Here is a 17,527-nt window from a genome sequence, read left to right as displayed (position 1 = left end):
TCGAATCTCATTTTGTCTCCCACCTGCGCCCCCCACTCCCACGCCCGGAGATATTTGGCAATGTCTGGAGTCACCTTTGATTGTCGCAATTTGGAAGGGATGCTACTAGCATCTGGTGGGTAGAGGCCAGGGAGGCTGCCAAACATCCTAGAATACACAGGACAGGCCCCACAGCAAAGAATGAGCTCACCTAAAATGTCAACAGTGCTGAGGCCGAGGAGCTCTGAGTGGAGATGACACTCTGTAGATACCTTGGTGCACAGAACTAGGCCCTCTTTGTCTGTGTGGTGCTCTCCATGATGTATGGAAACAAAGCAGAAAAGAATACATTAAAAAGCAATAAGAAGGCTGTGGTTCCTCCCCTGCCTGTGATTTAGAAATTAAGATGCACAGCCTGCCTCTAAAGTAGAATTATTCAGTTTGGGGAGGTTTCCTAGGTAGATTCAGTCTTGAATCAATGAATCTCCTATGGAAATATCAAAATACAAGGCATTTAGTGTGGAATTGAATAGACTCTTGAGTGAGAAAAGGAGTTTTGGTGAATTCAAAACCATATTTGTTTTTCACATTGAAACTGTTCAGGTCATTTTCTTTTTCTAAGAGTATAACCATTTGGACAAAAATATCCATTTGATATGCAGGTAAAATGTAAATTGCTATTTTTCTACACAGACAATCCAGTGTATTTATACTTAATCCATAAAGGCATGATGTTACAAAACACATTTGTATATTGTGAAGCCATATGGCATCAAATTTTCCAATTTATAGACAACTTTGTATTTACATAACAAATTATTAAATCAACCATTTTTCCGGTTTATAAAAGGTCACTGAGGTACACACACAGTGTGTATAAAAGCAGATAAGGCTGATAATACATATTTACAGTAGATACAAATTAATCTTTCATATTTGAAGATAATGTTTTTTATATATTTTTTGTATATCAAACTGCCCACTGTTAGCAGGATTTCCCATGCTTGAGTTGTTTATTGCTTTTTGGCTCACTGATTTAATATTCACTTCTGGGTTGTTTACACATATGAATTACTAATGTTCTTATCTCTTTGGCTAATGCAAATGTGATAGAGTGAATGAAAGAAAAAGATAAACAATAATTCAGTATTACAGTTCTGGTTGGTTGATAGTATTTGTTCATAGTTCCCAAATGAGTCAAGTAATGCATAACTTATTTTATACACTACATTGAAAAGTCTTGAGTTTTGCATTACATCATTTGGGCATAAATGGGCAAAGTAAACAAGATATCAGATTTTCAGTAAGGTCTAGAATCTTGGCTTTCTTTTCAGAAAGAGCAATGTCACCAGCATCTTAAGCATCTAAGATTTTAAAATCTCAATGCGAAACCACTTGTGACTTACAAGGGAACTTTGCAAACTGCATGAAGATTACCAAAGTTAACTACAATATGTTATCATAGTCTGAAATGAAAAAAAGAATCACCTCATGGGATAAGTCAGCTGAAAATCTTCATAAAACTTACAGACAGTAGAACCACCACCCTCCACTCCTCCCAAAATTCTGCAGTGTTACGTTCAAAAAAAGAAGCTTGTGTTTACTTAAAAAAACAGACAGAGCAAATAACTCAAAGTCAGGGTTCAAATAAAAGACTAAAAGTGGCCCACGATATCACAAGGGATGAATATTCTTCTCAAAGAATTCACATGCACAATTTGACTAAAAAGTACAAACCAAAAATGTTCCTTAAATAAATAAAAACCCTGATTGCTTTTAATGCTACAAACAAGACAGATTAAATAAGTGCTGCTCAGTTAGATTTCACTTATTTGAAATAATCTTAAAAAATCACTTAAAGGTATAGTTTATTCTCCTTGTGCTTCCTAAGACTGTTAAAGGGCACAAATTAGGTACTATTAAGTTCTTTAAAGGAGAAAAATTTTTTCATTATGTTTCCATTCTCAGATTTGTTGAAAAAAAAAGTTTATTTTAGGGAATTAAAAAATGTACTAATGTAGAAGGGCTAGCCTTCATTTAAAAAAATGAATTGGCTTTAATACAAAGAGAAAGAAATGGCTCTATGGGCAAAATTCAAGTACGAGTGACCAATTTTTTTAATTGTAAAGTAGGTGCAACATTTAAAAAAATGTTACAGCACTGCATAACCTGTAATGCTAACAATATTTACATTAACTGCTTACATGAAACCATAGGACTGTAGAAGAGAGAAAAAAAGAAAAAATCCCAAATCTGTGTGGACTGAAACAATACCTAGCACCCACATCAAGCCATAAGCAACCAGTGAAATCATGGGCACAAACATACTTTACACGGTCTACTGATGTAAAGTATACACGGGTCAGGGATGCAGAAACCTAATTAGTTTAAAATATCAAAAAGAAGGCTTGGCAGACATAAACTCAGTCTGAAGACAAAAAAGCAAAGGCTAAAAAAACTTCTACATATCAACACACACAAAAACCCACATACACGCAGACACACCCAATACGCAAACACACAGATGCTGTGAATCTGTAAATAAAAACAACCGTGTAGACAAAACAGTAGAAAAGCAGATTGGTACCAAAAAGAGGACAACATTAATGGTTTAAACATACCAAATACATCAACATATAACAAACATAGTCAACTGAAGTACACAAGGTTACTTCAGGTGACTGAAGGAAGGACCAGGCAGGCAATCCGGCCATGACAGGAAAGACAAACTCAACCTACCCCCAGAAGGAAGGGTTCCTGCCTCCAGGCCATGAAGCCCAGTGTAGCCAGTTGCATTCCATCAGGCTTGGGGGTAGGGGTGAGAGTGGGAATGGAAAGGACAGAGAGACACAGGAGACCTGGGAGAAGAGCTAAGAGCTGTTGATATCAAAAGTGAGCCCAGGTGCAGTGCTCTGTGCTGTGGCCCCGAAAAACCAAACAGAGGAATGACCTTGGTCTCCTTTTTCCTGAGTGACTGGAACTCTGCTACATCATGGGACTGAGGAGCTGGAGGGGTGGATGAGAGAAGAGAAGCGAGGTGGTGGGCATTTAATCGGTTCAGAGCCTGCCATCGGAGGGCCTCCCAGAAGCCGCAGCAGTAGGCTGTGGAGGGAGTCCCAGACGAGGGGAAGAGGCAGTGCTCTCCAGAGGGTTAAGGGTTTGGAGGTGGGGTTGGTGGCTCTAAGAATAAAGGGATAAGGGATCCCTTCCTTTGACAATCCATCAATTGAATCCAATCCAATTAATTTCAGGCTGAAGGCCTGAAACTTGGCTCAATTGCCTGGGAGATAGGGTTATACCACCACCACAAAAACTGTGAAAAAAAAGACATTTATGTTGTGCTACATTTCTTATCAATAACCTTGTACTTTACAATGGCTCACAGTTTTAGGTTTGTATACTTGCAATGTAGTATTTTCTCTCTACATTTGTTTCACATTTTTTTACTTAATATAATATAAATAATTTGGTTAATAGATTCAACCTGCACATTTCAGCCACATTAATATATATAAGAATCTGTTAATGGTATAAATAATTCTTTAAATAAAATAAATCTGATATGTTACATAATACTGATAAAAAATTACCATTGCTAATAATTTCGTAAGCCCCCTTAACTTCTGGTGTAAGTAATACTGATGAATGCATGTGAAACTTGCTTTGATGATTTGTACTTATTTTTGCTGCTATAGAAAAACTGAATTATAATCAACCTTACCTCTGATAATGGTTTCAAAGTGGGGTTTTGCCTCCGTGTATGGAAACAGAAAGTTTTATCTTGTCAGGTAGGTATTGTTTGCAAAAAAAACCTCAACTCTGAGTGTCAGTGGTGGTGCAGCATAAGCTTTCTAGTTCAAGAGGTGGCTATCAAATGTTAACTACAGAAATGATTGAGTAAAATATCCCATCTAAGATTTTTTTTTATAAAACCTATTCTACTTTAAAACTTAGGTAAAAAAAATATGCAACAAATGGTTGCAGTTTCTGAATTCTTAATTTAGACCTGTGAGCCCTTGTCCCTTTAGCAATCTGCAAGGTTTCGATTTCCTAGACACCCGAAATCAAGTCCAGTGCTTCCAGGCAAGGTTCATTCCAAACAGACAATATAAATGGACACTCAGTGGTGTGCAGTGTATGTCATAATTCAGTTAATACATTATCATGCCTTTTCTCTGCTGTTAAATACAAAAACAGCATCTTTTACATTATCATAGAAAAGCATTTAGGTTGTATTTTTATTTATCACTTTACACTTGTAGTCTCTGGTAGGTGTACTCCATAGAAACCAAAGAATTTTGTACACTATTTCTTTGTACAATAAAAGATAAAGTGTGCATTAGGTATGCTTGTACATGACAATATTGTACAATATTTACATTTTTGATATCACCATGAAATTCTGCATTTTCTATATACAACATGGAAAATTCTTCAGAAACATTTGGACTATTTCTTATAATCACAATTTTAGTATTATAGAAAAAGAGTTTCTCAATAATCTCTTGACTATCACTCTCATCATTCAGGGATTCTGATTGGTTTTCCAGCATTCATTATCCTTCCTGATCAAAAAAAAAAAAAATATTGTATCACTGTTTCTTTTAGCACCCTGTGGCGGTGTTAACTATCTGCCATAGTATAAATATTGATATAACAGTGGCTATATCAATACTTATATACAGCTATATCTGTGCACATTCCTTTAATAAACTGCGCATTGGTGGAGTAGTCCCTGTTATCTGGAGATCTTCCTCCTCTTGGGTTTGGGGGGTCTCATTTGTCTGTCTCCCTGTGGGATTTGGTGAACCTGGAAATAAAAGAGATGGGGAAAAAAACAACAACAACAGAGATTGAAATCACAAACACCATACGATTTCTGACAAAGAAACAGGGTAGGGAACAGACTTTGGCTCTCATTTTTTATCACTGCTATCCTGAGGCATTTAAAATTTTTACCAAGGCCCAGATCACAGCATGCCCACAGTCACTACAGAGGATGAGGAATCTTGGAAACTAACAAGCAGGGCAACACTCTGTGGACCCCCCGCAACTAGTGGAATACAGAGGAGGAACTGGAAAAAAAAATCAATGTAGGAAATGGGACTTGCAGTTGCTACCCCCGCTGTCCATTTAAGACAAAAATAAGACGTTTCCCATCAGAGATTCCCTGGATCACTAATTTCACTGAAGTCTGGAAAAGTGGATAAATATATACTAAACATATTTTCTTCTTTACTTCATCACTGTACTTATTTTATAACTGCTAAGAAGGGTCAAAGATAATACAAACATGCTCACAACTCAGCCCAAGGAGGTTTACTTAGGAGAAGAATCAGATGGAAAACAGAATACCACTACCATCTGTTGGCAAATCTAAGCTTGTGTAGTCTGGGAAGAGCAATTCATACAACTCATCTTTATATGCTAACGCAGAAACTAGCCTCATTTAGGGCTGTGTATCAGATAGAATGGGGTGGAACTTGGTTCCCAGGTATCAGACAGCATGTATGGTTTTGAGGGGCAGAGGACAAGTGCAAGGGAGGTGATCAGGTGCCCCACGTTGTATTGTGGCTGTTGTGATACAGATAGAAGGAGGCAAGGTCAAGACCCAGGAAAGGCAAGATGCGCCCAAGGCAATGGTGTAGTAAACGCTTAACAACCAGCTCCCCGTGGAGGGACACAGGCCCACTGTAGCATATGCCAATCTCTGTGGTATAATACGTGTTTTCACCATGGCCAATTTCAGGCTACCAATGGGATGTCACAGAACTCAGACTTAGGAAGAGATGTGCAGAATCAGCTCTCAAGATCCACTACAAGTTGGCTCAAATGCATGTTTTAAAGGTAATGTTTAGATAAAAGTAAAGGCCAATGGTACTCAGAGTCAAATACAGAAAACTTTAAAAAATATTATATTTCAAAAATAACACCTATGAGTTTCTCACACTGCTTCATCCTCCTAACCCCTCCATATACATTCTTTAAAACCACTAATCTCTGATAAAGAGCCAACTGAAACCTTTTTAAAATTGAGGAAAGAAACCTTTATTCAAGACTGCAAACTAGTAACCTGTGGATCAAATGTGGCCTGGAAAGGGATTTTATTTAGCTATATGGTGTTTTAATATTTCAAAAATAGTTGGCAACACTAAAAAATGAGAAATTTTACTTCTAGACTTGTAGCATCTCATGAAAAATGGGAAGATCTTGCAACACTGACACAATTCCTCGCATGGCTCAGATGTGCTGCAGCATGGAAGCAGGAGCTCCTTCTGGACAGAGCACAGCCCCCAGGTTGCCAGGGTCCCCAGCACTGCTGACTGCCTGCTGGCCACAAAGGCCAAATGTCCTGAGACAGAGACTAGCGAGATATTGCCTAACCCATTTCTCTTCTTCCTGAGCAGGCATGGTGTATAGTACATTTAGTAGTCCCCTTGAATTAAGAAGGCCACATGATGGCCTTTGGGTCAGGCCAGTGGAAAGTTAGCAGAAGTGATGAGCTTTCAGGTCTGGCCCATAAAACCTATTCTGGTGTCCTCTGTGTACACGGTCTTCTCTCCCCTGCTGGGCTGGATGCAAAGGATGTAATGGAGCACTCTGAGGCCCTAGGGAAGGGTGGACACTAGAAATAGAAAGAATCTGAGCCCCTGAATGATTGTGTGGGGCAAGCCCTTCCTCAACCAGAAGGAGACCCAAGTGAGGAACCATCTTTATGGCATTGAGCCTCTAAGACTGAGAGTTGGTACACAGCCTACCTTGACCAGTGCATCTTGGTTGGCATTTCTTAATCCACTGAAATTGCTCTTTTACTCATACCTGACCCCTTTTACTTAATGATATTATTTGCCTGGCCCTAGAAGGCATTTGAGTTTATAACCTCCGCTCCAGAATCTTCCTATAATTCCACCAGGAAAGTTAACATCTCAGGGCCTCAGTTTACCCACTTTTGAAATGATGTGTCGAATCACAAAGTCTCTAAAGTCCATACCAATCCCAACACTCTATGAACGTATAACTTATCTCTGTCATTCAATAGCCACTAGACGACTTGTTAGGATTCAGATAACCTTCTTAACACAGTGTCAAGTAAAAGTAAATTACCTTTCATTGCTGAGTAGCTTTTGATAATTCACATTTATTAGAGATTATCAAAATTATATTTTGAGCATTTACATTAGCCAATATATAAATTAGAGAATGATGAGTAAACTTCTCACATTCAACACTATTATATGCATCATCCAAAAAAAAATGTAAAGAAAAAGTAGACTCTACTTCTTTAAAACCAGTGGTTATAGTGTTAAATAATTTAACAACAGAATTTTGGGCCAAATATTTTATTTTTTTATGTAACAGTAGAAGGGAAATGAGAGGCCTATATACTCTTGATCTTGACCCTGTGTTCAATTTCCCTTTTTGTTTTATGGGCAGAGTGAAATTTATATTACTGAATACTTAGGCAACACTAATGATCACTGCTATTCTGAGAGTCAAATGTAAAAGCTGTGATTTGAACTTCAATATTTTGCTGCTCACATTTTAGAAGAATGTTATGTGGGGAAAAAAAGGTACTTATCGCAGGAAGAAAACAGAGTTAATACCACTATGTTATTTTTTCTTAAGTTATTTTTAATCTTTTCTGATATCAGTCTTTTTCTGAGCCTAGTAATTTAGTATTGCTAATATGAGTTGCTTGACAGTACTTAAGAGTCTGCACCAAAAAGTATAATACAATTTATTTCCAAAGAAACGCAGTATAATGGAAAAATAAATTAACTTACAGTCCCAGACATTTTGTCCAGTTCACTCATGGCCTCATGAATAGCAGCTTCTAAATGGTTATTTAGCTTTCCACTTCTGGAATTAATGAAAACAACACACCATATTAATAAATTAAAGAAACAAAATCTCAATGTAATTCCCTAATCAGAGAGCAGAAGTACCCATTCCACAAGAGAAAGTCAATTTATATTCACATTTGACAATTCAGATGACAAAATACTCTGGGATTCTCACGACTGAATACTAATGATAAAGTCACATAACTACAGAAAAAAAATTGAACACATGATTGGGGAAAACGGATTCTTTCCCCTTCCACATGTTTCTTCCATAGTCTGATGATTTTGCAAGAAAGCTGGGCCACAGGTCTCTTTTCCCACAGATGTAGCTTGTCCTCTTAGAGTCCAGCCTGCTTTGCATTGCCTTTTGTTCTGGCTTGTCTCTTTTGCAGGCGGTCCGGCTGTGTGGCCAGAGGAAGGGCTCTGAACTTCAGGCTCTGGCCACTAGGGAGCTCCCTCTACCCTCTCTGGAGCGTCCTGGCTTCAGGAGCTGAGCAAGTGAAGGCTGAAACCCTGGTACACATTTGTTCCAGGTGGGAAACAGTTCAACTCGCTACACCTGAGGCTCTGCCACATTTTTTTCCCCCCCACAAACCAAAATGACATAACTATTTGAGCAAATAAAGAATGATGGGCTCAGAGTGTCTATCACTCGTCTGACCTTTTCTCTCCACTCAGCATACCATCACATGTACTATAACACATGGAACATCTGCCATGATTGAAAGTTTTATCTAGGAAGCTGTTGAACTAATTACTAAAATCAGGCAAATCTACACTATCGATGTCTATAGTTATGTCCACTCTAATTTTTCCTTCTTGATGCATATAAAGAATTACCCAATTATTCTGAGTACTAAGGTGATTCATTTCATTTATCTTGTCACGACAATTACCAGAAAAGCTGCAGAGGTAAACCTTTTCAAAATGGCTGTTAGCATAGCTTTCCAAGAATCCCATCATCTACAAGGAGACTGGAAATTTGCAGTTGTAGAAAACTTTGGCTCACAGACCCATTTGGTTTGGCTCACATCATGTTTAGAAACATATTTGAGCTTTAGTGGAATGCTTTTATTATTTATTTATTTAAAATATTTATTTATTTATTTATTTTGTTTGTTTTTATAAATTTATTTATTTTACTTATTTATTTTTGGCTGTGTTGGGTCTTCATTGCTGCACGCAGGCTTTCTCTAGTTGTGGTTAGTCCTTCGTTGCAGTGTGTGGGCTTCTCATTGTGGTGGCTTTTCTTGCTGTGGAGCACAGGCTCTAGGCTCACGGGCTTCAGTAGCTGTGGTGCATGGGCTCCAGCAGTTGTGGTGCACGGGCTTAGTTGCTCCGCGGCATGTGGGATCTTCCCAGACCAGGGCTTGAACCCGTGTCCCCTGCATTGGCAGGTGGATTCTCAACCACTGCGCCACCAGAGAAGCCCTAGTGGAATGCTTTTAGATGAGGCCTTTTGGTTTACCACAGCCCTCACCAAGTTTTACCCTCATACACCAGGACTGAAAAATTCATACATTTAGTTTCTGTATATAATCCTGAGTAGTATACTGCTAGGTACCTTGTGGATGCTCCATATATTTACTAAATAAAAATATTTGTCTAAAGCTGAAACAACGGCTCCATATTTTGGGAAATATATATGCACTTAAGTCAGTTTAACTGAAAGGAAAGATTAATGTAGTGGTTGTAACTAAATTATAAGGGCAATGCAGCACCAACCTCTTTCCCCACCTTTTATTGGCCTGTAAGCTAGCCTCTAGCTTTTATAGTCTTCCCATTTACTTTTAGAAATGTAAACAATGCAGAAAAGTGCATAGAATAAATTAGCAATCCCTATCAAACCCATTTCCAAAAATAAACTTAATAAATTACATATTTCCTTTAATTCTTTTTTATAAAAAAATTAAGCTGAAGTTCCCATTTGTTATCAATTCCTAGTCTCATACTCTCCCACCCTCCTCCCCAAAGGCAACTAATTGTGTTGTGTATTCTTACAGTGTGTTTTAATATTTTATACATCCATGAACAGTACCTAGTATTGTCGTTTACATGTTTTTTATATATATATGAACAGTACCTAGTATTGTCTTTTATGTGTTTTTTATATATATATATCATACAAATGGTGTCCTGATATACCTACCATTCTGCAACTTTTCTCTTTCCCTTTTATTGCTATTTTTGAGTACTGTGCAAGTTGATATAATCTATTCACATACTGTCTTTTATTTACCTACCTTTTCCACTTTTAAGGGGCCCTGGGCATCTTGTGGAGTCAGTCTGAGTTGTTTTCCCAATGAGGAGTTTGCTAAGCATGATTCTGGGTGACTGGATAGGAATCCAATCCCAGAACTCTGTGGGGCAATTTAAGCTGAGCTGGGGTTGGGCTGGGGCCGCTTTTGTGGACTGTTTAGCAAACGTCTTGACAGTATCACAAACTGCCCAGTTGCCTGATAATATTACACCTTGTGTAATGTGTTAAATAGCTTTATCCTTACTATTTCTTTTGTATAAAAGTATGAACATGAGTTTGAAAGATATTTGTTATGCATTTTTATTTACTATCTTATGGGTTTAAAATTGACTGTGTAAAAGTTCTAAATATCTAAAAAGAGGTAAAATGTTTCAGTGAAAAACCATCAGAGAATCTTGGTTCTCTCACCTATAATAACAAAAATAGCTAGTATTTATTGAAAAGTTTATATGTGCCAAGAATTGTATTAAATCTTTATATACATTATTTCATTTAATCCTTATGACAATCTGATGAAGTAGGTATTATGACAACTGTTTGTATGCAATACTTCATGACTTTTTAGGGAAAATTGGTGAAACCAACTGCAATTTTATAACGAAGAAGATGGATATTTAACTACAAATAGTTTTCAAAAGTAATAGAGTCATAAAAATGTTTTCCCTAACTATGAAAAATTACAGTGACATCATCATTAAAGAATAAAAATAATTCAACATTATTTGTTGAATAAATAGGCAAAATTTTAGGAGTTTGTGATTTCATTCTTCAACGAGATATTTAAAATGTTTATAAACACCTTGTATCAATTTAAGGTAATTAGTATGTTTTTCCTTTAACAAACTTAAGTAGTTATTAGAGGGCGAAATGACTACATTTGGAAGAGAGAATAAATATGGAGACGTGGCGCAGGAAATTACATGAATACATCATTGGAATCAAGAGGTAAAGAGAGTTTCCCAGATGTCAAATCTGCATACTAATTTTTACACTAGCTGGTCAAGTCAGGAAAAAATGAGCTTAAAAGAGGAAGAGAAAGCTCCATGAGTCCATGAAATGAAAAATTAGTCAAAATTCAGTCTTCTAGTCCAGAGGGCCTCCTTATGGAGTCTCTTCTACTATTTTCTCTTCCCCACTGACATTTAATAATAAACATTTTTACTGATGGACACTCTAAAAGCTACTTGATTAAGCAATAGATGTTCATATAATCACATTTCTAGTTATTAATGGAGATAATTGCCACTTACCTTCACTGCCTACATTGTCACACATTACCCTTATCCTCATTAGTTAAAAAAAAAAGCCAGGTACACATCTGTGAATGGTATGAGAAATAAGAGGGAAATGAGAAGTGCACGTTGCTCTGGACTATCAGTTCAGAATTTAAGCAACTCACTTCATGTAGAACAGAACAAACTTGGATAAGACATAAATGTCAAGAAACTTCGATTCTAAAACCTAATCCATAGGGAAAGTATGCAGATTTAAGAAAATTCAACACATGAGAGATCAAGATGGTGCAGTGTGAGGACACTGAACCTACCTGCACACCCCACCCCCTGCCCCAATGAATATATCAAAAATAAAACTACTTGTTGAGCAACTCTCGCTGAAAATGACCTGGAGACTAGAAATAATGACTCTTCTACAACAAAGACTGTAGAGAAAGGTCCACATGGAGTCTGGTAGGAAGAGAGGAGAAGATATCTGGTCGGGAGTTGCACACAGAAGAGGAGGGAGTATCACCAGCTTGGAGATCCTCCCTGGGGAGCATGGGGTTCAAGCCACATTCAGGCACTCCAGCCCTGGGGTCCAACACTGGGAAGATGAGCCCCTTAGCTGGTTTGAAAACAAGTGGGGCTTACTGGAGGGCTGTAAGAAACCACGACTCCGCTCTTGAAGAGTGCATGCACAGACTTGCTTACCTCCCCGCCACACACACACACACACACACACACACACACACACACACACACACACAGCAGAGAGATAGCATATTGGAAATAGCCTGGTGCTTTGGCTGGCTTGCCAGCACACTCCCTAGCCTTCATTGGGGGGCTCCAGCCCCTCTCGCTCTGGCACTGCTCTCCACTAGGGCAGGGGCTGCCATTGCCAGTGAGAGTGCACACATTTAGAGGGAATGGAGCCCGCACAGACCCTCTGACCAGGGCAGAGGCAGCCATTGCCAGTGCGCGTATCCCTGACCACATCTGGAGGGAGGAGAACTAGCTCGATATATCAAGTAAAAACACTACTTTAAAAGATACATGTACCCTAATGTTCATAGCAGCATTATTTACAATAGCCAAGATATGGAAGCAACCTAAGTGTGTCCATCAACAGATGAATGGATAAAGAAGTGGTATATATATACAATGAGAATACTACTCAGCCATAAAAAAGAATGAAATTTTGCCATTTTTAACAACATGGATGGACCTGGAAGGTATTATGCTTAGTGAAATAAGTCAGGGAAATACAAATACTGTATGTTTTCACTTACATGTGGAATCTAAAAAAAAAAAATGAATGTAACAAAACAGAAACAGACTCACAGAGATACATAGAACAAACTAGTGGTCACCAGTGGGGGGGGTGAAGGGCAAGATAGGGGAAGGGGATTAAGATGTATAAGCTACCAGGTATAAAATAAGATACAAGGATATAACATACAGCACAGGGAATATAGCCAGTATTTTATAATAACTTTAAACAGAGTTTAATCTATAAAAATATTGCATCACTATGTTGTATACCTGAAAGTAATACTGTAAACCAACTATGTTTCAATTTTAAAAGATAAAGAAAATTTAATACAATAAGTATCATTTCTTGGTTTTAAGGTAAAAGTGTGATTTATGTTATTACTTTAGCACTTTCCAGATTCATAAAAATAAGGTTACTGAACAAATATATATGTACATATAGGCAGAAGATTTGATCCTTACTTAAAATCATAACATATCTAAAAGCTATGTAATCTTTTTCTTCAGTGAAGCTATTTCCTCTTTTAAGTAGAAAATGACCCTGAGTGATTCTTCAATAAATACATTAATATTTCTTTTGTGATTAGGCTGTAATAAGCATATCACTTTAAAGATATTTATTTATTGTACAGTTTGATTTGATTATAGGATATTGGGAATTAAAATGACTACATAATGCTCTAAACGTCTAATATGGTGATAGAACATTTCAAGAGGCAAAAATACATGATGGTTTTGTTTGTTTCAACTGTATCTTTACAATAAAAATAACTGTTTACTAAATACCATGTGCCAAGTACTATGTTAAGGTTCTCTTTATAACAATTCTAAGAGGTTGGAATTAATATCCCCATTTGAGAAATGAAGAATTTAGGCTCAGAGAGGTTAAATAACATACCCAAGGGTACACACAGCTATGTAGTGATGGAAACAGGATTTCAACTCAGGTCAAAAACCAACTCCCCTACTCCCTGGTTCTCCTCCTTTCTGATCACTATTCCCATCTCCTTCATTATCTCTAGTAAATGTTCAAGTGCCCCAGCGTTCAATCCTTAGCCCACTATTCAAATTGGTAAAAGTATCCCTATGTGACTGCAGTCAGTTTTACATAATCAAATACCACTTCTTCCCAGTTTCAGACTTGTACCTGTGAGATCACAGGTACCTTACACTGCACTCAACAGTTTTCTCCTGTGTTCCCCATTTCAGTTTCCACTACCCATGAAGTCACCCAAGCTAAAACCCTGAGAGTTGTCCTTGATTGCTTGCTCTCCTTCACATTCCAACCAAATCACCATGATGTTCTGTCAGTTTTACCTCCTAAATATATCTTGATCATATTCCTTCTCCTCCAGTCTCATGGCTCCCCTCCTGGTTGGAGTCCTCATCCTCCCCTGTCCTCTGACAAGGCCTCCTAAATGGATGCCCTTGTCTCCAATACTGTTCTCCTAAAATTTATCCTTCATATAGCTATATCTAAAGTGAAAATCCAACCACCTGTCCCCTTCAGGCACTTCCAATAACATAAAGACCCACGAGGCCTTACTAGGCCCTTTATGGTCTGGCTCCTGATTATATCTTTGGCTGCATCTTTTACAGTTTCCTGTCCCCTAAATCCAACTGCTGATCTTATCTAAATGCTATCTCCCACCCCCACCCCATCGTCCTCGTTTCCTTTGTCTGGCTAATACCTATGCAGTGTGTAAGGTCTGGCTCAGATTAGCTCCTCTAGGACGTCTTCCATTACCTGAGTTTAATGCCACTTCTCTGTGATCCCAAAATATACTATACATATTCCTGTCATTGCAACTTTAGCATCTTAATTATTTGTTTCTACATCTGCCTCCTTCACTAAACAGTGATGTCCAGGGACTACAGCATTGTGCCTGTTTGGCACAGATTTTTTGCTAAATTAATCTCCTTAAACTGGAGAATAAATAAATGATTAAATAAATAAATAAGTGATTGGGTTCAACATATCATTTATCATTATGTAACCTTCAACTAATTATTTAAGCTATGTCGGTCTGAGTGTCCTCATCTATAAATGAGTTCAGTAATTCTGGCCCATCTTCTGATTGGGAGAATAGAAAAATGGATTTTAAATCATATATGCAAAATGTAGAGTATTCTACTAGGCATTTATAAGGCAAGTCAGTCTACTTAGACAACAGTCTGATAAATAAAGCTGTTTTGCTTCATATTTTTGTCTTTTACCTCTCCAATCCATACTCTTAAGTTTATGGTTTCATGAGAGTTCCTTTAGATAATGCCACTTAGGACTCATATAAATTCACCAGAAATAGTAAACTGGCTTTGAGGAAAAATGCTTAAACTGCTGTTTGTTACTCATTACCTTTCAGAAATTGCTTAATAGCAAATTTATGGGGAAAATACAGCTCATTTCAAGGCAGTATATCTAAATATTTGGAGGAGTTATTTTATTTCTGTGTTATCAACAGTTTTGGATATATTGCATATAATCCAGCTAACTGGCATACCTCACCAAAGAAAATTTTTCAGGGATATTTTACATCCAATAAACAAGTACTATCGGGCTTCCTTGGTGGTGCAGTGGTTAAGAATCTGCCTGCCGATGCAAGGGACACGGGTTCAAGCCCTGGCCCGGGAAGATCCCACATGCCGTGGAACAACGAAGCCCGTGCGCCATAACTACTGAGCCTGAGCTCTAGAGCCCACGTGCCACAACTACTGAAGCCTGCGCGACTAGAGCCCATGCTCCGCAACAAGAGAAGCCACCACAATGAGAAGCCTGCACACCGTAACGAAAAGTAGCCCCCACTCACCGCAACTAGAGAAAGCCCGCGCACAGCAACGAAGACCCAACACAGCCAAAAATAAATAAATAAATAAATAAATAAATTTATAAAAAATAAAAACAAAAAAATAAACAAGTACTATTGAATATTCTAAAGCAAATGGCCCACTGAAAATTTGTGACGTAGGTAGTTTGCAATTTCCCTCCTTTCATCCAGACCTTGTATGAATTTTATAGGCTTTATTCTACTACTAAGCCCTGCATTGTGTCACTTCAGTCAGAATAGAGGGGAGGGGACTTGCCTCACTGTGTGCCTTATCTATAGTGAATCTGGCAATTCACTTGGCCCTCACCACAACCAGTGCCAACTTGCTACCTTCCAAAGGAGTCCCGAACATAGGAGCATAGGAGTTTACTCCTTGCAGCTGGTATCTTTTTATGAGACATTCTAGTGAGGTGAAGAGAGTCTCCCCAAGATTTGTTGAGTTCTAAAATTTTAGCTCTGGCAAGAATTACTGAAGACACCACTAAGAGAATTAGTGCCCTTTAATAGATATTATTATCATTATATAAGTCTTTTATACAGGACACACTACTAATCATTATGTTTTCATAATTCTTAGATGTTGGATAATATGAAAATTATAGTAACTGAACAGGTGTATTGATTATATATATATTTAAAATAACTTTCCATGTACATATACAGAAGCACATTTATAGTTTTCTACCTTAAAATGAAATAATAGTTATGATATATAAAACTACATTGCATTACCGTCAAATTGTGTTTCAAACATTATCTACTTGTCCATACTACATTTACTCAGACTATAAAGATCTAGAAAAAATGGAATAATAATAATGTCCCAAAGTTCAACTTATTATTATAATTCCAAAGAAAGCCTATTGCCCCTGCCCCAAGAAAAAATAATTATTTACCATCACTTTGACTAACAGTTAATCTGCCAAAGTTATTCACATGTGTACAACTAGGGGTGAGGGGTATTCCCCCTCCCAAAGTATTTGAATTACAAAGGGATATACTTTTGCTACACTTTCAGAGACTAATTGCTACATGTTGAGAATATTAATCATATTTTCTTTCCCATTAAACGGGAGGGATGGAGACGGAAGGAGTAAGGAAAGAGCTGATGAAGTGGGAAACCCCACACACACTATAAATTGTTAAGAAAATATTTTCTGTGTAGCTAATTTATCTATAATGGTCCTCTTGGATGATAACTATTAAGCAGTACTTAGGCAAGAACCAAGATGGACAAAATCAGTGAGATTTCATTGTCCCTTTGAAGGAAAACCAGTAAATTATATCCTTGAAAAACAAAACAGAAAAAAAATAGTGCTTACTTTCTGTTCCTTTTCCGGGCTCGGCTGTAAGCTTCTAAACCTTCTGTTAGTGTCTTCAACTTCTCGGGCTCCACCTGAGTGAAGGCATGAAGACCAAACCACATTACCCAGACCTGCAATTGTTAACAGTGTGTTTATTTTCCTGATGTACAAGCAGGTGCTGCACTGGGGGAAAGGGGGCTTAACTCTCACTGCCCTGTCAAATGCTCTGTCCTCACTCCAGCAGAGGTTGACTCTGCGGCTCCCAGGCTGCAACATCAGGGGAAATGAAAGACTGGCTTTCAAAAGTGTCAACATTTTCAAAATAATGTTTTAAGAACAAAACTTGGAATTTAAATAACCTTCATTTCGCAAAATCATATAAACAAGAGATCCTGGTTTGCTTTCTGCACTGCCTGATGCTCGCAATTGCAAAGCTGTATTCCATTAGGGATGAACAAGAGCGGTAGTTAGTGAAGGGGGTGGACCTTGGAGCCAGCAGATGGAAGTCTAAATCCAACCTCCTCACTTTCTAGCATGAATAAAACACTTAAATTTCCTAAGCCTCAGTTTCCTCCTCTTTAAAATGAGGACAATAATACCTACCTTCCTGCTAGAATCGCTGTGAGAATTAAAATGCAACAAGTCACGCTGAACACTTAGCTAAGCATAGAGCAGCTAGTGTTACTCAGTATGCGTTAGGCTCTGCAGAGGCCAGAGAATGAGTGGGGCACTAAGCTGCACGTACTCCTTAATGATGTGGGAAGAGGGTGTTGCTACACCTGATGGGCGTGTCCTCTCCCCTGTCCTGCTTTCCCCCGCCAGCCTA

General features: G+C 37.9%; 1 protein-coding gene across 20 annotated transcripts in view; it reads right to left on the bottom strand.

Moving 5' to 3' along the window:
- Positions 1-4,180: 4,180 nt before the first annotated feature.
- The window catches only part of MBD5 (methyl-CpG binding domain protein 5), a 421,526-nt gene continuing 408,179 nt past the window's right edge, over positions 4,181-17,527 (bottom strand). For 19 of the 20 annotated variants that reach the window (XM_055087736.1, XM_055087739.1, XM_055087732.1 and 16 more), the window contains 3 exons: positions 16,720-16,793; positions 7,764-7,839; positions 4,582-4,789 (listed from right to left, as the gene is read on the bottom strand). In XM_055087736.1, the coding sequence (XP_054943711.1) occupies positions 4,718-4,789; positions 7,764-7,839; positions 16,720-16,793 (222 nt within the window). In that variant the 3' untranslated portion in view covers positions 4,582-4,717. Of the gene's footprint in view, positions 4,790-7,763; positions 7,840-16,719; positions 16,794-17,527 lie in introns of all 20 variants that reach the window. The other variant, XM_055087768.1, reaches the window with a different exon arrangement.

The sequence above is a fragment of the Physeter macrocephalus genome, chromosome 2 (assembly GCF_002837175.3).
Source record: "Physeter macrocephalus isolate SW-GA chromosome 2, ASM283717v5, whole genome shotgun sequence".
In the NCBI taxonomy this organism is placed as follows: domain Eukaryota; kingdom Metazoa; phylum Chordata; class Mammalia; order Artiodactyla; family Physeteridae; genus Physeter; species Physeter macrocephalus.
Note: the sequence above shows the minus strand (reverse complement) of the source record. Positions and strands in the feature narration are given on the sequence as shown.